At 43.9% G+C, this 26,853-nt stretch overlaps 1 protein-coding gene across 2 annotated transcripts in view; it reads right to left on the bottom strand.

The window, feature by feature from the left end:
* Nucleotides 1-26,853, bottom strand: part of SLC43A1 (solute carrier family 43 member 1) — a 241,742-nt gene that overhangs the window by 122,729 nt on the left and 92,160 nt on the right. For both annotated transcript variants that reach the window (XM_073686132.1, XM_073686133.1), the window contains exons 6-9: nucleotides 23,056-23,148; nucleotides 9,597-9,730; nucleotides 9,195-9,355; nucleotides 8,787-8,936 (exon numbers count right to left, since the gene is read on the bottom strand). In XM_073686132.1, the coding sequence (XP_073542233.1) occupies nucleotides 8,787-8,936; nucleotides 9,195-9,355; nucleotides 9,597-9,730; nucleotides 23,056-23,148 (538 nt within the window). The remainder of the gene's footprint in view (nucleotides 1-8,786; nucleotides 8,937-9,194; nucleotides 9,356-9,596; nucleotides 9,731-23,055; nucleotides 23,149-26,853) is intronic.

The following is a 26,853-nucleotide window of genomic DNA, read 5'->3' as shown; positions in this document are numbered from 1 at the left end:
TCAACCTGTTAACTGGCATGGAGAAAGACCTACGTATCGATGCAAATCGATGACATGAGGGGTGCGAATGGCGGAAGTGAGCACACAGCTTCTGTACTTTCTGAAGAAGCTCATCCAGGCCGGGATAGTGGCAGAGAAATCTCTATACCACCAGGTTGAGGACGTGAGCCATGCAAGGCACGTGTGTGAGCTCGGCTCAGCGTAGCGCCGCCAACAGGTTTGCACCGTTATCGCACACGGCCTACTCTGGCTCCAGGTTCAGCTGAGTCAGCCATTACTCAAACTGAGCCTGGAGATCTGTCCAAAATTCTTCAGCTGTGTGACTGAGATTTCCAAGGCATATTAATTTGAAGACTGCCTGATTGCGGTGAGCCCTGGCTGCGCAGTAAGGAGGTGGTGTGGATTCGCTCTGCACTGTTGGAACGCGTGTCTCGTTAAGGAAGAGGTTCAGTTTGCAGGTGGAGGCCCTAGAGTAGGTGGAGGAGGCAGAAGCAGTGGAGGAAGTGGGAAAGACAGAGATTTGTTCTGCAAGCCTTCGGGATTCCAAGATTTGTGGAGCAGCCCCTTCTCCACCTGCCCCCACAGCCACCAGAGTCATCCAGTGCCCAGTCAACGAGATGTAACGCCCTTGGCCATGCTTACTCGTCCAGGTGTCCATGGTGAAATGCACCCTGGCAGAAATAGATTTAGTCAAGGAATGGGTGATGTTGTCTGTGACATGCTGGTGTAGCGCAGGCACAGCTTTCTTAGAGAAGTAATGGCGACTGGGCAACTGGTACTGGGGGACTGCGACGGCCATCAGCTTTCGGAAACAGTCTGTATCTACCTGGCGGAAAGGCAGCATTTCCATGGCCAACAGATTGGAGATGGTGGACTTCAACCTCTTAGCTTTGTCATATGTAGGATGAAACAATCTTTTATGTGACCACAACTGCGGGACCAAAGGCTGGCTGCGGTGGTGAGAGAAGACGGAGTACGGTGAAATGTACAACCTGCTGGACGTGAGTGAGGTGCAGGCGCAGATGTTACGGTGGATTGAGAAACATGTGGTGTGCTCGGTGAAACAAACACAGCATGCATATCCGCTTCAGTTACAGCTGATGGGCTCTCACTCAGTCTGACTGGAGCGGGTAGAGAACCGGAGGTTCTGCGGTGGGAGACCTGTGTGACAATACTTGGCACGGTAACAGAGGAAGAAGCAGCGGATGCGGTAGATGGGGCAGCTGATGGTTATTGAGGTCCCATGGTCCGCATTTCAGCGCGGTGAGATTCTCGAGTAACGCATGTTGTTTGCGCATGTGAATGTTCATGCATGTAGTAGTCAAATTATTTCAGTTTTTCCCTCTACTGAGTTTTTTATCACAAAGTTTGCAGATAACGTGAGTTGGCTCATCCTTTGTGGTCTCAAAAAAGGCCCAGACTAGGCAACCCTTGCCGCCCCTGCGAGCTGCAACATCCGTGACCGCTGCTAGCCTCAGTGACAGTTGTGGCTAAGGATGCAGTGCTCCTCGGGCTTGCATCACTCTGTGTCTGCGCCAAAGTGCGAAACGTAACCTCCTCGTCTTCCTCCTCCACCTCCTCAGATGAGCTACTCGGCTGTGTGACTCTGGGTTCACACCAAGTAGGATCTTCAACCTCGTCATCATCCAATGTGTTATCCCATTCCTCGACCTCAGAATGACCCTTCTCTCTTGTTGCCCTGACAGCACAGTACAGTCCACATGAGCCTCAGGTATCTGAGACTCATCAGGATTACCACCCTCCCCAGTGGTTAAGGTCTGGTGATGAGGGTCAGGAAACTGCTCGGACCCTACTTCATCTTGCCCCGAATCCAACCGAAAAAAAATTTTGGGCATTGGTGCAAATGCTTTCCTCCTCTTTACTCTGTGAATGTTTGGAGTACACTTCTGATGCCCATGGTATAGAATGGATGAACAGTTCTACAGACCCATCTGTGATTCCCTACAGTCAGTTGGGCAAGTTGGACAGTTGTAACGTGGGGGGAAGCAAGGGTAATTGGGGTGCCACCTCTGTGGACTGTACTGTGTATGATGTTGAGGTGGAGAAGAAGTGGAGAGGCCACTTGAAGCAGCGCTTGCCATCCACTGGAGCACCTGCTCTTTCTGGCCCTTGTCAGCAAGGTGTATCACTGTGCAGCTGCCAAAGATAGGAGTGGAGTAACCCGTCCAGTAACAGAAGTTGTCAGTTGTCGGATAGGACATAACGGTGTTGGTTCACTAGTGCTTTCACTAACATTACCACCTCACCCACATATACCTTGAACACCAAGCCTTTTCCACCTTCCATCACGACCTCTCTTTTTCCCACTTTTTCCCACTCATGTTGATTAGATATGTGGTAGGAGCACGTTATTAGCAAAACAAAATTAGATGTTTTCCTCTGCAACAGCTCTGGACACACCTGAATTTCTGCGGCACTAAATGACAACGTAAGATATGGCTTGCTGTATAATGTTACTAACAGAAGAAAGTATTTTTTTAGTGTGGATGAGGCCTGTATAACATAGGAGATATTCTCCAAACTATTTCAAACTGAGATGTCCCTGCTGTATCACGTTAGGAACAGCAAAAAATATAGTTTTTTACTCTGCACAAGCTCTGAATACAGCTGAATTTCACCGTCACTAAAGGACTAGGTGGCTTATAGCAGAGTTTAACATGTTTGTGACAGAAAAAAATATTTTTTGGACTCTGCCTAGCAACAGTGGCTAGCAACAAAAAAAATATTTTTTTTTACTCTGAAAAAAGCTGAAGTTCACCGCCACTAACATGGTAGCTGACATAGCAGAGTGTATCACGTTTGCCACAGAAAAAAATAAAAATAGCAGGTGGCTTTTATTTAAATATTTTTTGGACTTTGCCTAGTAAGAGAAAAAAATCAATTGTTTTACTCTGAAAACAGCTGAACTTCAACGCCACTAAAATAGTAGGTGGCTTTTAGCAGAGTGTATCATGTTTTTGCGACACAAAAAAAGCTTTGCTGGACTGTGGCTAGCAAGAGAAAAAATCTATTTTTTTTACTGTGCATACAGATAAATTTCACCCACCAAAAAATGACAAAGTGTGCTGCTATAGCTTGCACTATCACATTAGCAAATGGAAAAAAAAAGTTTTTGTGCCCTGCACTGAGAAGCTCTGCGGAGTCTGCATACAGCTCAAAAGGTGGGCTACAAGGGCTTGCTTGCTTGATTTATCACATTAGCATGAAAAAAAATAGATTTAAGGCATCACAGACTTGGCCCTATCCTGGATCTCCTCATACCTACCTAACAGACTGGACATTTAGTGTCTCCCACTCACACACCACCTCCTCATCTCACCCCCTATCTGTCAGTGTCCCCCAAGGTTCAGTTCTAGGACCCCTACTCTTCTCCATCTACACCTTAGGCCTGGGACAGCTCATAGAGTCTCTCATTATCTCATTGGCTTTCATTATCACCTCTATGCTGACGACACACAGATCTACCTCTCTGGACCCGATATTTCCTCCCTACTAACCAAAATCCCACAATGTCTGTCCGCTATTTCATCCTTCTTCTCTGCTGGATTTCTAAAACTTACGAGTAACATGGACAAAACAGAATTCATCATCTTTCCGCCATCTCATTCAACCCCCACAACTGACCTATCTATCAACGTCAATGGCTGTCCACTCTCCTCAGCCCCTCAAGCTCGCTGCACATTTCTCAACCATGAAACTGCAAAAACACTAGTGCATGCTCTCATCATCTCCCGCCTCGACTACTGCAACCTTCTGCTCTGTGGCCTCTCTTCCAACACTCTCACACCCCTCCAATCTATCCTAAACTCTGCTGCCCGACTAATCCACCTGTCCCCACGCTATTCCCCGGCCTCTCCCCTCTGTCAATCTCTTCACTGGCTCCCCATTGTCCAGAGACTCCAGTTAAAAACCCTAACCATGGCATACAAAACCATTCACAACCTGTCTCCTCCATATATCTCTGACCTAGTCTCCTGGTATATACCCGCACGCAACCTCCAATCCTCACAAGATCTCCTTCTCTACTCCCCTCTTATCTCCTCCTCCCACAATCGCATACAAGATTTCTCCCATGCACCCCCCCTACTCTGGAACTCTCTACCCCAACATATCAGATTCTCACCGAAACCTTCAAAAGGAAGCTGAAGACCCACCTCTTCCGACAAGCCTACAACCTGCATTAACCATCGCTCCACCATACTGCTCCACGACAAGCCTTACCCTCACCTACTGTATCCTCACCCATCCCTTGTAGATTGTGAGCCCTCGCGGGCAGGGTCCTCACTCCTCCTGTACCAGTTGCCGTCACGTTTTGTTCAAGATTATTGTAATTATTTTCGCTATGTTTACCCCTTTTTCATATGTAAAGCACCATGGAATAAATGGCGCTATAATAATATATAATAATAATAATAATACTCATGCATGGAGCACAGTACAGCCGGTGCACAACACACTTCTATGCCATAGGCCCTGCTCTTTCTGTCAGAATCTCAGTAATTGCACAAGAAAAAAATGTGCTGCAACATCAATTTAACAATTACACAGCACAGGACTTATCTACACTATCTGACTTCCGCACAAGCACCCATCTATCTAGCTAATATCCTCATTACACAGGAGCACACTCAGCAGTGTCTGTCACCGGCAATAACATGGATAAAATGGGGCTGAGGGAACATGGCGGCTGTGATTTCAGCAGACAATGGCAGAAACCCTTATGTCTGGACAGTGTGGATGCTTTCTGGGCTCTGATTGGCTAGCCGCACATTCCTGACTTAAAGTTACAGCCTACAGGAAAAAAAAAGATTACAAGTGCGCCGCTGATCTGACCTGTTCTGAGCTCTCCCTAGCCCCTCCAATCATCTAACACGTCCCCCCGCTCATCATACACAGACACTAGGCTAGCCACACTGTAGTTGCCCCACAATCATGTTCCCGCATTTATTCGCTGAATGTTGCCGATTTTTCCCGAATTTAAGAAAATCTGCTCGCCTTTCCGATCACGAATCCGAATGTGCCATATTCGTGTCGATTTTAAGTTGTAAGATCGGATTTCGAACAAATTCGCTCATCACTAAATCTGGGCACTTCAGCTCAGACGACTGACTACACCATTTATTACTCAGTATACCAAAAAAATGCCTAAATCATAAATAATTTAATCTAGTCTAAACCTACATAAGACACAATGCTAGGCAACTGTAATAGTTAAAAACAATATGAAAAAAATCTTTATTATATTTATACAAGTCACGATATGTTTAAAAGAAATGAAAATGGGAACACATGATAAATAAAAATAGGCATCCTCACCAGAGGGAAAGTTTAGTGCTGTGCAATCACGATCAGAATAGATACATAGTATCACCTGAGTATGTAGGTGGCAATATGTCTTGATGCACAATCACATAATAAGAATGGTAACTAATGGGTTATACCAAAATGAAAGGAATATGCAAAGTGCAATGTAATAAAGCAATTGAGTATATAATAAGTAAAATTATAATTTACATCAGTACAAACTGCACAAACATATGTATTCAGGCCAAATAATATAAATTAGTGATCAAAAATCTATAGTATGTGTGGCCTTGACGGCAGTATCTATAAATGGACAAAGAGGGCAGCAGACCAGTACAAAGTGGAATGTGTTAGAGCAGCAATAGAATAAGTAATAATCGTATATAGTATATATTGAAGATAGACCAAAACATAGATACAGCTTAAGTGTAGATAGTGCAACTGTCATAAGGTGCTAAGAGGTAGGAAGTGCAATGTAGTAGACATTAATACTCAAACATAACTGGGTAGACATCAATACTACCAAGTGTAAATGTATTTCCCCTCTGTGATGGCTCCAACCCTGGTCAAAAGCCATTCCATGTAAAAGTCCTCAAAAGACAAAAATTCACTCCCTTTGTCTGGTGAAAATATGGTTCTATCTCCAAAGGCAACAAGGTTTTCTTAAGCATGAGAACTGTTAATCTGTGGAATGGTCTACCTGAGGAGCTAGTCACAGCATGAACCATTTGATCATTTCAAAAAAGGTCTAGATGAATTATTAGAAGAAAATAACATAAATCGTTATGTAGATGTGAAAAAAAACTATTGTACTGAATGTGGATTCAGTTGATCAACACTTGGGAACAGTAGGGAGCATTTTAGAGTTTATTGTTTCATGCATTATGGTTGTATCTTTTCCCCTTCCCTGCATTTAATATACAATCTCAATCAGATGAAGTGAAGCTATATCAGCACCAGACCTGTTGCTACCATTTAAACTTGCTGTCCTTTTAAATGGATTCTATAGCCGCCGGAAGTCTGTGCTTTGTTGTGCTTCAATCGGTCTTTTATACAAATGTTCAGAAGAAATGAAGAAAAGGAGCACTCACCAAAAGCTGCCGGTATAACTATGAAAGTGTAGAAGCACGGCTTTCAGCGCGAAACGGCCGTCGTCCACTCCTTCACCCCCGCACACCTAGCCAACCGCTGTACTGAACGATGAAGTTGAATTAAAAGACTGTTACACCAGCAGCTTTTGGTGAGTGCTCATTTTCTTCATTTCTTCTGAACATTAACTTACAATCCCAACCCTCAGTTAAGCTGTCACATATGTCTTATTTCAACCATACATATAACTAGCGACAATAATTTATTTCAGCTTTTTTTTTCTTTTAGCAAACTTTCAGTGGCTCAAAAGTTTACATACACCTGGTTAGTATTTGGTAACATTTCCTTTAAAGTGCCTTACTTGAGTAGCCTTCCAAAGCTTCTTACAATACATTGCTATAATTTTGGCCCATTCCTCCTCACAGAAGTGGCATAACTGAGTCAGGGATTTAGGCCTGTTGGTTTTCACATGCTTTTCCAGTTGAGTCCTTAAAGGGAATCTGTCAGTCAGATGTAGGTCATAAGAAGCTGATTAAAATCATACCTTGATTTCTACTGACAAATTCCCTTTACATTTTTTACAGAGTTGATGACAGGGCTTTGTTATGTCCACTCCATTACCTTCACTTTGTTGTCCTTAAAAGCAATGTGACATCAGCTAATGACCTACTATTTAAAATTAGGCTTCCTTGTTAAATGTATTTGTGCGCCCTGTTGCGCACTGGTGCCACAGATCCTAGAGGGGTGCATGGACGGATTCCTCCACAAGAGGCCCTCATAGCATTCAAACACCTCCACATTCCACCTTAGACCACCAGAGGGAGCCCGTTAGGGATATAAATAGGGAAGGTGGAGCTAGGCAGTCAGTCTGGATCAGTCTAAGTCTGGAGTCCACAGTGAGTGAAGTCTGTGAGGAAGTCAGTCCAGCCCAGACTCAGGGAGCTCAGTTAGTGAGCCTAATGCGTGCCGATGCCATAAGAGCGGTGAAGAGTAGCAAGGCCTACTGCCAGTGTGAAGCCTAGTGAGGGCCCCGAGCGTGGCTGAAGGCAAGTGGAGTAAGCGAGCTACATAGGGGGCAGAGGAGCTTAGCCAGCTCACCCCAAGACCATTTACCGGACACCGGGTCCGCGTCTGCAGGGATCCCTAAGGCCCAGCAGAAACAACCGGAACCCCTGGCGAACTATATGTCCCAGGAACACCAAAAGTTGACTGTTATACCAGGGTCAGGAGTCACGGAGGCCCAAGAGACCAGGGACTGTGATCTCCAACAGAAGGCCCTACCACTAGGTCAGCCGGTGCAAGACAGAGACCAAGTTAGGCCTAGCTCCAGGCAGGTCATAAACTTACCAGGAAAAGGCAAGAAACAGGAGGCCCCACACCCGCTCACTGGGGAGAGTCCTGATATGCACCCTTCACCCTACAGTGCCCTGGATCGTGCCTGAAACATCACCAGTAAAGGTATTGAAGTGAACTGTTGTGAGTGTGCCTATTCTTCCTCTGACCCGGCTGGGTCCCCTCTGTCCTGCATCCCTTCTCCTACGCTGCCCTGAGGCCCCGCTCCACCTGTGGGGAGCCGCACCAACTAAGCTGCCTGATCACTGGCCTCAGAGGACTGTAGCAGCGCTGGTGATCCTCACCAGACACCACGGGTGGCGTCACGAACATTCCCCTTTCCCATACACCTTTCCCCCATTATTCCTTGCTTTTAAGAGTGACCCCAGGGTACGGCCCCAGGAGCCGGCCACTGCGACATTCCCTCAAAACTAACAGCAAGGCCCGGGCGCCGAGTCATCCCCATCCCCTGGGAGCGTCATATTTTTTTTCAAACTTTGGTAATTTTTCTAATTTTATGTAACAATCTGTATTTAAATAAAATGGAAATATTGCCATTTTCATACAGGCCCGAGTCTTTTCTAGACTCCTACTTTCTGTTCTTTCAGTAATAGACTGACTCAGACACTATATTTTGTATTGAAGCATCTAAATAGTGTGTGAAGGAATAGCGAGCACAGGGAGCTGTGACATCGCCTGATGTGAATGTTGATTCCTGTCTACTGTATATAGAGTTATCAGAGAGTCCTGGGCCGGGTATAAACATCTATTAAGTAGTTTATTGGGTGAGGGAGCCAAACAAAACCTCTGGGGGTCCTGGTAAAACCACAAGACTTGTCATGTGTTAGACAGATGGGAGTTGTGGAGAAACCTGTGTCTGTGATTTGTAGATCTCTGGAGAGTCCGATCTTGCGTCATTGTATTACTCAAATGTATTCATTTCAATGCTAAAGTAAATGTATTTTATCTGTGATATGCCTAGTCTCTATGCTAATATATTAGACTGGTTTTGCCAACATTACAATTACCTGCATACTAACCATTATCTTGTGTCCCAAGCACCAAAAATTCTATCATTCTGTTCATTGATGCCATGAAGAAAATTATACGAAGTTGAGTCATCATCATCGTGATAAGCGAGAAGAGGAAAATGGGAGAACGTGCACTCTGTAGGAATGTGGTAGAAGATCCTGCGAAAGCAACAAATGAGTATTTCAATTTATGCCATATTCTGGAGATACAGGTATTAAAAGGGGGGGCTCTAATATAACTCATAATTATCAAAATCCATACATATGACAAAACATAACATTGTTTGCTTAAAATTAAGGAGATAGTCCATCTGTATATTGATGTCTATAGGTGTGATGGACACTTAGTTGACCTACAGAATACATCTTCATAGTTGACAGGTCTCAAAAAATAAATAAATTATGTTATATTCTTACCGCTGTTTTTTCCAGGTTTTGACAAGTCTTCATTGGATAAATGCTGCTCCTCGGGATCACCTTTTCTGCTTAACCGTTGACCAACAGTGGTCACATGGGTGTAAAATTGATCTCCAGTGACTTTGTGGTCTAGTGCAAGAGTGCGTAGTGTGACCTTTTTCCTGTGAGATCATCAGAGAATGTGTGAGAATCAATTACAAGGGAGCATGTCTGAAATGTTTCAGGTTGGTCAATGTCACTTCACAAGCTTTTATTTTGAGGCAGAATTGTTCCATCATATATTCCCTTCCAAGTCTTTTGAAACTGGGCCACAGTTCAGAATGGAGCAGCACCATTATCTTCTGTGGTACAATTAAAACTAGCTGTCAAAAAAAGAGTACTGTTCTGTCATTACACACTCACGTAAAGGCAGATTCTTCTGGAGAAGGGATGGATTCCTTGGGCCAGTTGATCAGACAGTTGAGAAAAATCAGGCAGGCGAAACTAGACCAACCCAACATAATCCCCACGAATGATACTCCCGCTTCATATATAAGCTGCAGAAAGTTGGGATAGAAAGGATAAGGATGAAGAGGATGACTATGATTAGTGTACATTATAGAACATACAGAACTAACATGTATTTCCATGATTATAATCATACCACAGCCAAGCATAACACAAATTGCAGTTTGGTTACACTACATCAGGTTTATGAAGCTAATATCAAAAGTGGATGCAAAGAAGAACATATGTATACATTTTTCTTTAATATTTCCCTCACTTTTAAGATCCTTTTCTTGATTTTGGCAAGAGGTCTGACTTATTAATACACAAGTTGCATATTCCTAGGATTGATTTAAATTTTTTTTCCTACAACTGGGACTAGAACCCACCAGAAAGAACTCCCTTTTACACACTATATGGATTTAAACTGCAGTCCAAAGCGCAGGATAGTGAAAAGATTAATGTATTCATTTGTTTGACCACTGTCTATAGGGAATCTGTTGTCAAGTTTATGTTGCCTTATGTAAAGTAGCATAAAGTAGTATCAGAGAACCTGATGTTATTGCTGGGTCGCTTCAATTATTCTACCAGTATTTCATAAAATAACTTTTTATTAGTTGCAGGGGGTCAATCAGTTGAGTCCTCCTAGACTGGAGCCACATGGCGAATTTGATCTCGACCAGTCACGTGGCCAAAGTTTGCTATTTGTCGCAGCTGCATTGCAGTGCAATACAAGTGAATGGGGTCACATTGTGACTGGTGAGGGTACTGTGACCATGAGAAGCAATTTTCAGAAAGTCTAACTATGTCAAATATTTTGTGACTTGCTTGTTAAGGTCACAGTTCCCTCTGGCTCGCAATTTAACCCCATTCATTTTTATTGCGCTGCGATGTTGCAGCAATGCATAGTGAACTTTAGCCACCAGAGATATCTTGTAGCCCTAGCCTTAATGAGGATGCATGCAGTGGAGCCCTTGATATTCATCAGCTGCTGTTTTGCCTCTCCACCAGCTATTGATTAATAGTTTTCTCCCTAAGCACTGTGTAGAGAGAAAGCTGTCAATCACCTGCGCTCGGCTTTAGATGCAAGCTAATAAACATATTTTTAAGGCTGGTTTCACATGTCCGCATATCTCCGGTACCGGAAAAAACTGTACCAGAGATATCCGTGTGTCCGAGTGAGTCACATGTGTGGCAACCGTGTGCTACCTGTGTGCCGCATCAGGATCACACGGACCAGCGCCTGGGACTCAGCGCTATAGGTAGCGCTGTTCCCACGCGCCAGGTACTGAACACTGCCCTCACCATGGTTCCCTGCCAGCGCTGCGATCAGCACCAGCAGAGACAGTGATGAGGGTAGTGGTAGTCTGTTCCCAGTGTCCACCTGTGCAAAAATAAGAATAAAATAATAAAATATATGTACTCACCTCTCCTAGGTGTTCCCCACAGTAATCCATGTATCCGCTGCAGCCACAGCAGTACGTGTCACATGGATGTCATCTGTGTAGTACATTTTGCGGACCAAGTGTCTGCAAAAAAAATGACTTGTCTCCGTGTGGAGCACACGGACATACGGTCCGTGAAAACACACTGACGTGCACAGACCCATTAAAATGAATGGGGTCTGCGTGTGTCAGTGTCTCCGGTACAAGTGTCACCACTCGTACCGGAGATACTGATGTGTGAAAGAGCCCTAAATATGGTGACAAATTCCCTTTAATATCACATAGTGGTTGTCTGCAAGTTACTTTAGCAATAGTCCAGTAAATATAACAGTGATAAGATGTAAAATGTATATTTTAGGAAAAGTCAGACTCAGTATATATTTTTATGTTAGAGTGACCTGGCAAGAGTCTACTGAGGTGAAGTTCACATTATAATCATTCACAATCTATCACAATTTAGGCTACATTGGCATAACGTTTGGTGTGTAGTCCAGGAAAATCTCCTGATGTATGTCTATTGAGTCTATAGTAGTGATGAGCGAACGTGCTCTCCACGGCTCGGTACTCACCCGAGCATCACGGTGCTCGACAAGCTCGGCGCCCAGCAAGTATTTCCGGGTTGCTTGGGCGGGGACTCGGATCCCCGCCCTGCATGTTTGCTGCTCTTTAGAGAGCCAATGAACATTCAGGGATTGCTTTCCACGCACTGTAATGCCGTAGCCATGTTGGTTGGAGGCATTACAGTAATTGGCTGGCCGCACAGCGTCATCAGGTCTATATAAGACCTGGCATCGCTATGCTCGTCACAGTCTACCGCGGAAACAGGCAGAGTAGGGAGAGATGCTGCTGAGTCAGGGAGAGATTTGCTTGTTTATAGTTAGTATATGTATTCCACAACATACAGTACAGACCAAAAGTTTGGACACACCTTCTCATTTAAAGATTTTTCTGTATTTTCCTGACTATGAAAATTGTACATTCACACTGAAGGCATCAAAACTATGAATTAACACATGTGGAATTATATACTTAACAAAAAAGTGTGAAACAACTGAAAATATGTCTTCTATTCTAGGTTCTTCAAAGCAGCCACCTTTTGCTTTGATGACTGACTGCTTTGCACACTCTTGGTATTCTCTTGATGAGCTTCAAGAGGTAGTCACCCGAAATGGTCTTCCAACAATCTTGAAGGAGTTCCCAGAGATGCTTAGCACTTGTTGGCCCTTTTGCCTTCACTCTGCGGTCCAGCTCACCCCAAACCATCTCGATTGGGTTCAGGTCTGGTGACTGTGGAGGCCAGGTCATCTGGCGTAGCACCCCATCACTCTCTTTCTTGGTCAAATTGCCCTTACACAGCCTGGAGGTGTGTTTGGGGTCATTGTCCTGTTGAAAAATAAATGATGGTGCAACTAAACGCAAACTGGATGGAATAGCATGCCGCTGCAAGATGCTGTGGTAGCCATGCTGGTTCAGTATGCCTTCAATTTTGAATAAATCCCCAACAGTGTCACCAGCAAAGCACCCCCACACCATCCCACCTCCTCCTCCATGCTTCATGATGGGAACCAGGCATATAGAGTCCATCCGTTCACCTTTTCTGCGTCGCACAAAGACACGGTGGTTGGAACCAAAGATCTCAAATTTGGACTCATCAGACCAAAGCACAGATTTCCACTGGTCTAATGTCCATTCCTTGTGTTCTTTAGCCCAAACAAGTCTCTTCTGCTTGTTGCCTGTCCTTAGCAGTGGTTTCCTAGCAGCTATTTTACCATGAAGGCCTGCTGCACAAAGTCTCCTCTTAACAGTTGTTGTAGAGATGTGTCTGCTGCTAGAACTCTGTGTGGCATTGACCTGGTCTCTAATCTGAGCTGCTGTTAACCTGCAATTTCTGAGGCTGGTGACTCGGATAAACTTATCCTCAGAAGCAGAGGTGACTGTTGGTCTTCCTTTCCTGGGGCGGTCCTCATGTGAGCCAGTTTCTTTGTAGCGCTTGATGGTTTTTGCAACTGCACTTGAGGACAATTTCAAAGTTTTCCCACTGACCTTCATTTCTTAAAGTAATGACGGCCACTCGTTTTTCTTAACTTAGCTGCTTTTTTCTTGCCATAATAAAAATTCTAACAGTCTATTAAGTAGGACTATCAGCTGTGTATCCACCAGACTTCTGCACAACACAACTGATGGTCCCAACCCCATTTATAAGGCAAGAAATCCCACTTATTAAACCTGACAGGGAACACCTGTGAAGTGAAAACTATTTCCGGTGACTACCTCTTGAAGCTCATCAAGAGAATGCCAAGAGTGTGCAAAGCAGTCATCAAAGAAAAAGGTGGCTACTTTGAAGAACCTAGAATATAAGACATATTTTCAGTTGTTCAACACTTTTTTGTTAAGTATATAATTCCACATGTGTTAATTCATAGTTTTGATGCCTTCAGTGTGAATGTACAATTTTCATAGTCATGAAAATACAGAAAAATCTTTAAATGAGAAGGTGTGTCCAAACTTTTGGTCTGTACTGTATATATATATCCATCTGAACTAACAGTCCTTCTGAGGACTAATCCAGCTGCATATTGTTAGAATCTATGTTGTTTCACTATCGGCCATCTTGTTGTGGCTTGCTGGCTTCTAGTCTTTTCCTCTGGTGCTGGTTTTCTTGGTCACGTGATCTCTGCACCATTTATTACTCAGCACCTGTCTCTCATTCCCCGCTGGACATCAGTGTTGTAATGCTCGTGCTCTGGCTAAGTAGCCTTGTTTAGTTCTACTTGCTTTGGACTATTGTTATCCTGGGACTTCTTGTTCCACCAGTTTTGTTTCCTTTGATTTTCGCTTCTGCAACTAACTTTTCTGTTAGGAGGTCTCCTGCTTTTGCTCCCAGTCCTTAGATCTTTTAGGAACCCCTTTCCCCTTCCTACAGGTCTTCGTTTGAGTTCAGTGCAGGAGTTTCGGTGTGGCTATTCATAAGGAATAGGGCACCCACCCCAGCGTAGGGTAAAGCTGAGTCTCAGTGCAGGGACAGCTTTTCCCTCCTATTTCTTAGTTCTAAGTTGCAGAACATAACACATATATTCAGTGGTGATAGCATGAGTTAGGCAGTGTATGTGGCAGACTGCAGTGTTTATATTTCAAGAGGGTCCTTTGAATGTCCTGTCTGCTGCTGCTGTTCCTACAGAACAGTTCTTGTTCATGTAGACATAGCCCCAGGTATCAGGGGCCAGTGCAAATTTTTTTTTATCTTAATCCTGGTTATTTGCTTAACAAGCAATCCAGAGTACACCATTTTCTGCTCCATTTGCTTGTTAGCACTGCAGAATACAGCCAGATCTGTTCCATATTTCAGCAATAAAAATCCAGAAATTTGAACTGAATGTGGAAAATATTGGCCTTCTTTTCCATTCTGTTGCAGTGTGTCGGTCAAGCTATTCACACTAGGTCTCTGTGAAGAATAGTATTAGTAGACTACAAGCCTGCTATTTAAAACTGTGGTTCTCTGTCAGACATATCACATATAACAGCGTTCCAAAATCAGCAATTTCTGCCTTCCATTTCGTTGCAGTGTGTCGGTCAAGCTATTCACACTAGGTCTCTGTGAAGAATAATATTAGTAAATTATAGGGCCTGCTATTTAAAACCGTGGTTCTCTGTCAGACATATCACATATAACAACATTCCAAAATCAGCCATTTCTGCCTTCCATTTCATTATAGTGTGTCGGTCAAGCTATTCACACTAGGTCTCTGTGAAGAATAATATTAGTAAATTACAGGCCTACTATTTAAAATGGTGGTTCTCTGTCAGACATATCACATAGAGCAGCATTGCAAAATCAGCCATTTCTGCTTTCCATTTCGTTGCAGTGTGTCGGTCAAGCTATTCACACTAGGTCTCTGTGGACAATAATAATAGTAAATTACATGCCTGCTATTTAAAACTGTGATTCTCTGTCAGACATATCACATATAACAGCGTTCAAAAATCAGCCATCTCTGCCTTCCATTTCGTTGCAGTGTGTCGGTCAAGCTATTCACACTAGGTCTCTGTGAAGAATAATATTAGTAAATTACAGGCCTGCTATTTAAAACCGTGGTTCTCTGTCAGACACATCACATATAACTGCGTTCCAAAATCAGCCATTTCTCGTAAACAGTATGGGAGTCCCACTTCCTAATAATGGGAGCATTTTTTCAGGAGGCCCTCCGACCTCTATGTCTCTTGCAAGGGGCATTGGAGTTCCTCCAAATTTTTGGCAGCGGTTGCATTCACTGCATAGGCAAACAGTATGGGAGATCCATTTCCTAATAATGGGAGCATTTTTTTCAGGAGGCCCTCCGACCTCTACATCTCTTGCAAGGGACATTGGAGTTCCTCCAAATTTTTGGCAGCCATTGCATTCAGTCCATAGGCAAACAGTATGGGAGACCCACTCCTTTTTAATGGGAACATGTCATACTCATTACTGTAGCCCAGCTCTATGTGTCGTTAAATTGTTAGTAGGGTTTTCCCAAATTTTGGCAGCCGTTGGACTCACTGCATACCCTATAACTGTTTAGCAGACCCTCTCCTTTCTAATGGGAACATGTCGCTACAGTGGCCCAGCTCTATGTGTCTTTAAATTGTTAGTAGAGTTTTTCCTAAATTTTGGCAGCCGTTGGACTCACTACATACCCTATAACTGTATAGCCGACCCTCTCCTTTCTAATGGGAACATGTCGTACTTGTTACTGTGGCCCAGCTCTATGTGTCTTTAAAATGTTACTGGGCTTTTTGCCAAATTTTGGCAGCCCTTGCAGTCACTGTATGGGCATTACCACTATAGGAGACCCACTCCTTTATAATTAGAATTTGTGTTTTTACTGAAACCCTCCTCTATGTCTCTTCAAAGGGGTATTGGGGTGCGTTCAAATTTTTGGCAGCCCTTGCAGTCACTGCATACGCAATAACAGTATAGGAGACCCGCTCTTTAATAATGTGAACAACAAAGCATAGCCAACTGCTTTCCCCTTAAAGAATAGGAAGGCTGTAAAAATAGTGTTTGTGACTTTCAGTGTCACACACCACATGGCCAGATAAGGTTGTAAAATGTTAAAATGACATTTTCTGGTGAATGCATTTGTCTTGGTTGAAAGCAATGCAAAAATTCAAAAAAGCATCAAAAACGCTACACGTGAACATTGCCCAAGGTGTGGAGGAGCATTTTTGTTTTTGGCTATTTATTTTGCCTTATATACAAGTCATTATTCTGGAAAGGTTGTTCCTTAATATATTTCCCAGGAAAATCCATTTTGGTTTCATTTTTGTATGTTTTATTGTGAGCCTGTAAAAGTGGCGTAATACTCTGACAACGTTGTTGACAGAAGTGACCTCGGAGTCAGAAATGCTTCCAGGGGTCTTCCCCATGCTGTTCCCATGTCATTTGAGCACTGTTCCCATTGATTTGGGCAATTTTTAGGCATTTTGCAGATCGCCGGGGGAGGCCCCCAGAAAAATGCTCGAGTTTCCCATAGACTTACATTGGGCTCGTTACTCGGACCGAGCACCCGAGTATTCCAATTTGCTCGACCCGAGCAACGAGTACCAGAGCATTTTAGTGCTCGCTCATCACTTGTCTATAGGTTTCACTAACAAAACATAAATCAAAAGAGTGTCCTTTTGGTATATGTTGTGCTTCAGCTGTATTGATGCACAGAGTAAAGTATTCTTTATCAAATACTATTTAAATAAAATATGAGTACTGCTGTTAATGGACATACTATACATTTGGTCAACAGTTTCAAATAGCCCGCAAATGTAATCTGTAGACCTCACCATTTTATGCTTTACAGACATGAGTGATCAATTAAAAGAAAATCCCACTAGATCTTATAGGAAGAGAGATTAAATTGTTAGAAACCTCCTAATTGTGTAAGTTATTTTGCTTGTAAGTTGCATTCCCATCTCCAAGATCCTATCCCAACATGTAGTAACTGTAATAATAATAATAATAATATTAGCACATAACTCCAATTTAGAAATGTAGTATGGTTCTTCTGTTTAGCAATACCATTTACCCCATGTGCAGGGCACTGCAGTATCTTATGTATCCATGGTCATGGCCAGCGTTGTGCTCCCATCGTGATGGCCAAGCTTGGGCAGTAGCAGTAACTAAGGTGTATATTATCATCGATGGACAGATTTTCAGGAGCGTGAATACCTAGAGTATGTGCAGTAACTCCCTGTCTGGCCATTTCAGTCCTGTGATACAGAATGGCTGTAGAATATGTATTCTAGGCAGGGGTGGATTAAGGATAGCCAGGGCCCAGGGCAGTTGAGACTGTGTGGGCCCCCCTACCACCACACGTGACGGGTCACCATATAGATGAAACATTAAAGGGGTTGTGACTCGCCCCCGGGGCCTCGGGTCACTCTTTGGGAGGCTGGCCCAGGGCTGTCAGTGCACAAATGGGTATCACTTATTAGTAAAAAGTTCAGAGAGTTTGTGACGCCACCTGTGGTGTCTGGTGAGGATCACCAGCGCTGCAACAGTCCTCTGAGGCAGATGTCAGGGCAGCTAAAGATGGTACGGCTCCCCACAGGCGGAGCGGGCCTCAGGGCAGTATGAAATAGATGATGGTGCGCTGGGCGTTGTAGTGAGGGGAGGAGGAATGGCGCCGGTGAAGAAACAGTCAGAGGCTGTTCGATGCAGTCGTCCAAGATTTTATTTACAGTTCTTAGGCAATTCACAAGTGCACTTTACAGGTGAAGGCCTCCCTCGTCGCACCGTGTTCACCGGACAGGGGTTCAATCCCTCTTCAAGCAGCTTAGGAATGCTTGGTGGAACCCCACTTTCTTGTGTTCCTACTTTGACCGTCTTTACACTTGGTTCTTCTCTCCTCTGCCCTATGCTGCCCACTCTCAATCCTGCTCGGGTATGCTGAAGTCCTTCCTGTACGTCGGATCCGGGACCAACCTGACCCCCTGGAGATTAGAATGAAGCAACCGATCCCTCCTGACACCTGGCAGGAGCGGGGCGTACGGGTGCTGTCCTGCACGCGTCATACCCCCTGGGATCCTTTCCTTAGAACGGCGCCTACTCCCTGCTCCCATCCGGGGCCTCAGTCCTGGGCCCTTGTGGAGAAGAGCTCCTAGAGAGACTCTGCTCCCTGACCGTTCTCCAACTACTAGTCTCTCTGTTCTAAAATGGCTTCCCTTTTATATCTACTGTATAAGTGCTTCCTGTATCTGCTTCCTCCACCCACACCCACTATTGGTTCCCCCTACCTTTGGGTTCCCCCCCTACTCCAGCCAGGGACAGGGCTCAGCAGAAAACTACATTGCATCTTGCCCCTCCTGCCGGCCTGGAGCAGTGTAGTGTTGGATGCAGGTGTTTTGGGGTTCCGTTCAGCACTCCCTCCTTACCTGAGTGAAGGGAGGCACCACACCTCTGAGTGAGGTGCAGTACCTCTGAGGCGACTGAACCCTCAGGGGCGCCACAGTTGTCCACTACTACATTAATAATTGGCCATTCTAATTTTATGTTGAAAATAAGTTTCTTTGTAAATACCTTGCGCTCCTGTTACTGCCTGTGAGCGGCGCTATCACTGGACGCTCACAAGCATCACGTGACCCCCGGCCGCAGCCGGCTCTGACATCCACCGATGTCACGTCAAGTTCCGGATGCAGCCGGGGATCTCTCACTTCTGCGTTTCACGGTGAATGCTGGGCTGTGGGTGGGGTTACCCGTGCGTCAGACCCAGCATCCACCGCGCGCTCTCCCTCTCCTCATTCATTGGGAAAGTGCGCGCTGGATGCTGGGTGTGACCCGCAGGGTAACCCCACCCACAGCCCAGCATCCACTGCGGGGACCGCGTGACTGATGTCACGCCTCACTTGACATGACATCAGTGGGGGGGTCATGTGATGCCTGTGAGCGGCCAAGGATAGCGCCGCTCACAGGCAGTAACTGCAACGCAAGGTATTTACAAAGATACTTATTTTCAGCATAAAAATAGAATGGCCAATTATTATTACAACCCCTGGCAAAAATTATGGAATCACCAGGCTCGGAGGATGTTCATTCAGTTGTTTAATGTTGTTGAAAAAAAGCAGATCACAGACATGGCACAAAACTAAAGTCATTTCAAATGGCAACTTTATGGCTTTAAAAAACACTAAAAGAAATCAAGATTAAAAATGTGGTACTCAGTAAGGGTAATTTTTTTCAGACCAAGCAGAGGGAGATTGCTGTCATCACATCTTCAATAAATGCCCAAGTTTACATTGATATTTTGGACAGTTTTCTTATTCCATCAATTAAAATGATGTTTGGGGATGATGACATCATTTTTCAAGATGATAATGCATCCTACCATAGAGCAAAAACTGTGAAAACATTCCTTGAAAGAAGACACATAAGGTCAATGTCATGGCCTGCAAATAGTCCGGATCTCAATCCAATTGAAAATCTTTGGTGGAAGTTGAAGAAAATGGTCCATGACAAGGCTCGATGAAGATTGATGAAGAGTACTGTTTGTCACTCATTAAGTCCATGCCTCAGAGACTGTTATTAAAGCCAGAGGTGGTGCAACAAAATACTAGTGATGTATTGGAGTGTTCTTTTGTGTGTTTGTTTTTCATGATTCCATATTTTTTTCCTCAGAATTGAGTGATTCCATAATTTTTTCCCTCTGCTTGGTCTGAAAAAAATTACCCTTACTGAGTACCACATTTTTAATCTTGATTTCTTTCAGTGTTTCTTAAAGCCCTAAAGTTGCCATTTGAAATGACTTTAGTTTTGTGCCATGTCTGTAATCTGCTTTTTTTCAACAACATTAAACAACTGAATGAACATCCTCCGAGCCCGGTGATTCCATAATTTTTGCCAGGGGTTGTAGTACTGGACAACCCATTTAAGGCCTCTTTCGCATGTCAGTATCTCCGGTACGAGTGGTGACAGTTTCCACACGTACTGGAGACACTGACACACGCAGACCCATTCAAATCTATGGGCCTGCACACATGTCAGTATGTTTCCACGGACCGTGTGCAAAACACACTGACATGTCCGTTTTTTTTGCAGATGCACGGTCCGCAAAACTGTCTCACACTGAACACACACAGATGAAATCCGTGTGTCATCAGTGTGACGCGGACCGGATCCTTGGAATTAGCGCTGTTCCCAAGCACCAAGCAAGCTGAACGCTGCCCTCATCATGGATCCCTGCTGGTGCTGGGATCAGCACGAGCAGGGGACAATAGTGAGAGTAGTAGTCTGCTCCCGCAGGGTTTACCTGCAAAAATAAGATTAAAATAAAATCCATATAATCACCTCCCTTAGGTGTCCCCCGCTGTAATCAATGCGACCACTGACACAGAGGAGCCGGGGAGAATGAGCTGCTCCATAGCTGCGCTCAGTGAGTTACAGGACACCGCTCCTCAGCGCAGCTCTGGAGCGGTTAATTTTCCCCGGCTCCTCTGTCAGCGGTTAGAGGATTACAGCGTGGGACACTTAGGAAAGGTGAGTATAAGGATTTCATTATTTTATTCTTATTTTTACATAGGGACACTGCGGGAGCAGACTACTACTACCCTCATCATTGTCCCTCCTGGTGATGATCGCAGCGCCGGCAGGGAACCATGATGAGGGCAGTGTTCAGCACCGGCACTTGGGAACAGCGCTAACTGTAGCACCGATTCCCAGGCGCCGGTCCATGTGATCTTGAGGTGGCAAACGGTTTACACACAGGACACGGATATCTCCGGTACCGTTTTTTCCAGTACCGGAAATAGCCGAACGTGTGAAACTGGCCTAATGCTATGTAATCTCACCCTTGGTGCGGGTTTACAAGACGCAGCATGTGAATTTCTGTAGCAAAGACCAGCGTCTCCAGTGTATGACCAATAGCATGTCATTAGATGCGGTAAATCTGCATGTAACTAAACACAAGTGCGGTAATTGCAATGCAGCATTTTGGATGCAGCGAACATACGCTGCATCCAAAACGCTACAATTCCTGATCATGGGCATGTACAAGCAGAATTTGCAGTGGTGCTCCGTATCTAAGGGCAAAGAGTCTTTTATTGTGTAAAAAAATTTGGGGGATGGGAGTGGTCTGAGACTACATGGGGACAAATGCCTGGGCACGCTATGCTCCCCTCCACCTTGGAAATTTTGCTTGCATTGCATCACATCAAATATTTATACAAATACATGATGCAAGCAAAATTTCTAAGATGATGGGGAGAGGGAGTACACAGTGTGCAGGGGCATTTGTCTTTATGTAGTTTCAGTCCACTCCTCTCCCATCCCCAACATTATGTACAAATTTTAAAAATGACAACGGTCCCCAGCCCTTTCATACAAATTGCTGCTGGCAGCCTACCAGTTCCACTGCCACAGACACTGAGACACACGATGATAAAAGCTAATGTTTGTCTGTGGCAAGTGGCAGTGGAACACTAGTAGGCAGCCAGCAAGCACCCTGTATGAAACAGCACGGGACCATTGTCATTTTATTGATATACACAAAGAACATACTTTTTAGACAGAGTACACACTGTTTGAGACTGGCAGCAGGCAAACTCTGGGTCTGATCTTTGGCAGAGCAGAATGACACTGGCTCAAGTCATTTCATCCTTTAAATAGTCCCGCGCCTGCGCTCGCGCTGTGTATGCTGGGCCCTGCCTGACGTCATGTGGCAGGGGGGTCGCAGCATCATTTAAACTGCCTGCACTGGTGAATATGCAGCCGCGGTGGCCGGATGGGAGCGGCAGCGTGATGCAGCGTGTCTGTGAGTGCCTCCTTTGAAATTTGGGTCCTGCTCTGCCTGATGTCATGTGACAGGGCGGGCACACCATTATTCATACCGCCTGGGGCTGTGGGCCCGCAGCCGTGACGATCTGAATCTTCGGCCAGCGCGGTGGTGACAAAAAAATAACATGGGATTGCGCATTATAACGGGAGCAATTCATGCCCCCCCCCCCCCCCTGGAGCTTCGGGCCCAGAGCGGTAGCCCAGATTGCCCTCATTATAATCCGCCTATGATTCTAGGCTCCTCGTTCTATCACCATCGCTCTCCTCCTATCACCATTGATCTCCTTCGGTCACTGACGTTTCTCTCGTATCACCATCACTCTATCTTTGTAGCTCTCCTTCTGTCACCACGGCTCCTTTCCTGTCACCATTGCTTTCCTCCTACCATCACTAGTGATGAGTGAACGTGCTCGTTTAACCCTTTAATCGAGCATTCTCGGGTGTTCACCGATTATTTTCGACGTGCTCGGCATCTATGTTTGAGCTGCCGCGGCTGCATATGTCACGGCTGTTAGACAGCTGCAACAGATGCAGGGATTGCCTGTTTGTTAGGCAATTCCTGCAGGTGTCGCAGCTGTCTAACAGCCATGACACATGCAGCTGTGGTGGCTCAAACATAGATGCAGAGCACGCCGAAAATACTCGGCGAGCACCCGAGCGTGCTCAATTAAAGGGTTAAACGAGCACACTTGCTTATCACTAATCACCACCACTTTTCTACTATCACCACCGCTGGGGGGTAGTCGATGGTAACAAGAGGAGAGTAGTGATGACAGGAGAGGAGCGGTGGTCACAAGATGAGGGGAGAAAAGTGAAGTTATGAACAACCAGGCCTGCCAGAGCACTGGTGTGTCGAAATAAACCACTTTCAGTACCTATGCTACAGAGCTACTAGTACTTTACACAGCAGCGTCGGAAGTGAGCACACACATTGAACCGATGTTGTGATGGACACAAGAAGGAGTAGCGCACATGGATGGTGAAACTGCAGAAACCATGGTAGGATATAGCACTGTTTTTACTATATCTTATTATGATTTTTAATATACAACTAATATATAAATAAAAAAAATAAATGACAGATGAGAATACGCCTTTAAGCATTGACAAAAATAGTTTTTTTTTATGAACTCACCTTTAGGGCAGGGAAAGTGATGGCAGATGATGCATATGATCCAATCATTAAAGACATCATAGTAGAACGCAGGCTTCCAAACATGTTAGGTAACTGAAACAAGGCAATTGGCAAACTTTAATGTCTTTATTTTTGCTTTGAATCTATTTGCTGTACTTCAGCAGTGCTTTGGAAAGTTTTTGTTCTTTAGTTCATATGAATGACTGTTGTAATACAAATATTTGCTCATGGTGGGTGTCGGCAGTAATGTTACTAGTGAAGCTCATGAAGCAGGCATTACCGCCTATTAGTTTTATAATTTTCAGCACAAACAGGTTGAACGTGTCTGTAATATAGTACTTGAGACCTGGTAACAGATCAATAATATGGGAACCATGTAGTCTATGGCGCCCTACTGTACATGTCTATAAGTTTTTTTCTGTCAGATTACACATGAAACCAAAATAAAACATATTGTGGCATGCTTCATTGGACACTATATTTAAAGATACTCTTTCCCAAAATATGTTTTCTTTATACAGAACTGTTTGGAGACACCACATAGTGTAGACACAGCGGCAGCAGGGACTCCACGTGCCTCCACACAGACCTCATAGTAAAACAAATCCCCAATAATGAACAGACATTTTACATTATAATTATTGTTTAAGTTATTGAATTTTCTACAAGAATATTTTGAGTCACGTCTTATATAGAAAAAATATATGGTATCGGCAGACAATTTGAGCTGCATTCCAAAGGCATATGATTTTCCTGAATTCACCTGGCTCTATTATCAGCATGGTTCCCACTTGTGAAGAATATGAAACCTATAATAAATATGTCTAAAATAGCTAATAATTAAATTGTTCATGGGAAAAGTTAATGGGGTTGTCGATACATATATCCTCAGAATAGGTCAACAATATTAGGGGGGAACAGCACAGCTGCATTCAATGTCCAAACTGCAGCTCAGCTTTTATTATTTTAGGCACTCTCACTGATCAGCTGTTATTGGCATCAGCAGTAATTTAATGTGTAGCAGCCACTGCTGAGAACTGCAGATCAGTTCTTATTTTTTTGGGCATACTTATTGATCAACTGTTATCAGCATTGGCAGTAATTTAATGTGTAGCAGCCACTGCTGAGAACTGCAGATCAGTTCTTATTATCTTGGGCATGCTCACTGATCAGCTGTTATAGGCATTGGCAGTGATTTAATGTGTAGCGGCCACTTCTGAGAACTGTACATCAGTTCTTATTATCTTGAGCATGCTCACTTGATCAGCTGTTATTAGCATTGGCAGTGATTTAATGTGTAGCGGCCACTGCTCAGAACTGCAGATCAGTTCTTATTATCTAGGGCATGCTCACTGATCAGCTGTTATTGGCATTGGCAGTAATTTAATGTTTAGCGGCCACTGCTGAGAACTGCAGATCAGTTCTTATTATCTTGGGCATGCTTATTGATCAACTGTTATCAGCATTGGCAGTAATTTAATGTGTAGCGGCCACTGCTGAGAACTGCAGATCAGTTCTTATTATCTTGGTCATGCTCACTGATCAGCTGTTATTGGCATTGGGGATAACGCACACTGAAATTACGCATATCAGTAGAGTAAAAACAGATCTAGTCAGTGGCTTAAGATCCGCAATTGTGGACCACCCATGTTCCATGTAGTGATGACAGACTGTACGGATTACTATATGCTTCTATGCTATATTTTATTAGTCTTCTATTGTACAGTTCTTTCTGTATAATTGCGCCCATGATGACACACTTTACATAGTATATGTGTTTGTTCCCTTAGATTTTTTGTGCGTCTATGCCTACTGACTATGTGATCCTGATTTAGGTGAGGACATACTACTAATGTAGTTTTTTCTAGCAGACACACATATACAGTTAGGTCCATATATATTTGGACAGAGACAACATTTTTCTAATTTTGGTTCTAGACATTACCACAATGAATTTTAAACAAAACAATTCAGATGCAGTTGAAGTTCAGACTTTCAGCTTTCATTTGAGGGTATCCACATTAAAATTGGATGAAGGGTTTAGGAGTTTCAGCTCCTTAACATGTGCCACCCTGTTTTTTTAAAGGGACCAAAAGTAATTGGACAGATTAAATAATTGTAAATAAAATGTTCATTTCTAGTACTTGGTTGAAAACCCTTTGTTGGCAATGACTGCCTGAAGTCTTGAACTCATGGACATCACCAGACGCTGTGTTTCCTCCTTTTTGATGCTCTGCCAGGCCTTCACTGCGGTGGTTTTCAGTTGCTGTTTGTTTGTGGGCCTTTCTGTCTGAAGTTTAGTCTTTAACAAGTGAAATGCATGCTCAATTGGGTTGAGATCAGGTGACTGACTTGGCCATTCAAGAATATTCCACTTCTTTGCTTTATTAAACTCCTGGGTTGCTTTGGCTTTATGTTTTGGGTCATTGTCCATCGGTAGTATGAAACGACGACCAATCAGTTTGGCTGCATTTGGCTGGATCTGAGCACACAGTATGGCTCTGAATATATCAGAATTCATTCGGCTGCTTCTGTCCTGTGTCACATCATCAATAAACACTAGTGACCCAGTGCCACTGGCAGCCATGCATGCCCAATCCATCACACTGCCTGCGCCGTGTTTTACAGATGATGTGGTATGCTTTGGATCATGAGCTGTACCACGCCTTCGCCATACTTTTCTCTTTCCATCATTCTGGTAGAGGTTGATCTTGGTTTCATCTGTCCAAAGAATGTTCTTCCAGAACTGTGCTGGCTTTTTTAGATGTTCTTTAGCAAAGTCCAGTCTAGCCTTTTTATTCTTGATGCTTATGAGTGGCTTGCACCGTGCAGTGAACCCTCTGTATTTACTTTCTTGCAGTCTTCTCTTTATGGTAGATTTGGATATTGATACGCCTACCTCGTGGAGAGTGCTGTTCACTTGGTTGGCTGTTGTGAAGGGGTTTCTCTTCACCATGGAGATTATTCTGCGATCATCCACCACTGTTGTCTTCTGTGAGTGCCCAGGTCTTTTTGTATTGATGAGTTCACCAGTGCTTTCTTTCTTTCTCAGGATGTACCAAACTGTCGATTTTGCCACTCCTAATATTGTAGCAGTTTCTCGGATGGGTTTTTTCTGTTTTTGCAGCTTAAGGATGGCTTGTTTCACCTGCATGGAGAGCTCCTTTGACCGCATGTTTACTTCACAGCAAAACCTTCCAAATGCAAGCACCACACCTCAAATCAACTCCAGGCCTTTTATCTGCTTAATTGAGAATGACATAACGAAGGGATTGCCCACACCTGTCCATGAAATAGCCTTGGAGTCAATTGTCTAATTACTTTTGGTCCCTTTAAAAACAGGGTGGCACATGTTAAGGAGCTGAAACTCCTAAACCCTTCATCCAATTTTAATGTGGATACCCTCAAATGAAAGCTGAAAGTCTGAACTTCAACTGCATCAGAATTGTTTTGTTTAAAATTCATTGTGGTAATGTCTAGAACCAAAACTAGAAAAATGTTGTCTCTGTCCAAATATATATGGACCTAACTGTAGGTGTCAAGTTATGCCATTTATGGTTCAGTGTGTACTAGTTATGTATTTATTTTCAAAAATGTATACTATATTTATATAGTGTGGGTCCTGTCATGCAGTTCCATTAGTTGCATATGGTCCTGTTAGCTTTCATTGTTAGTTGATTTGTTTATTGCATATTGTGCGAGGACTTCTCTATTTGTAGCACCACTTTAACCCAACAAGTAATAAAGGTCTTTAAATTATCTAAATACATGTGGTATTTGATTTGTAGGACCCTAGGT

This window comes from Phyllobates terribilis, unplaced genomic scaffold (assembly GCF_046119375.1).
Source record: "Phyllobates terribilis strain yellow unplaced genomic scaffold, ASM4611937v1 Scaffold_5__5_contigs__length_657084704, whole genome shotgun sequence".
Lineage (NCBI taxonomy): Eukaryota > Metazoa > Chordata > Amphibia > Anura > Dendrobatidae > Phyllobates > Phyllobates terribilis.
Note: the sequence above shows the minus strand (reverse complement) of the source record. Positions and strands in the feature narration are given on the sequence as shown.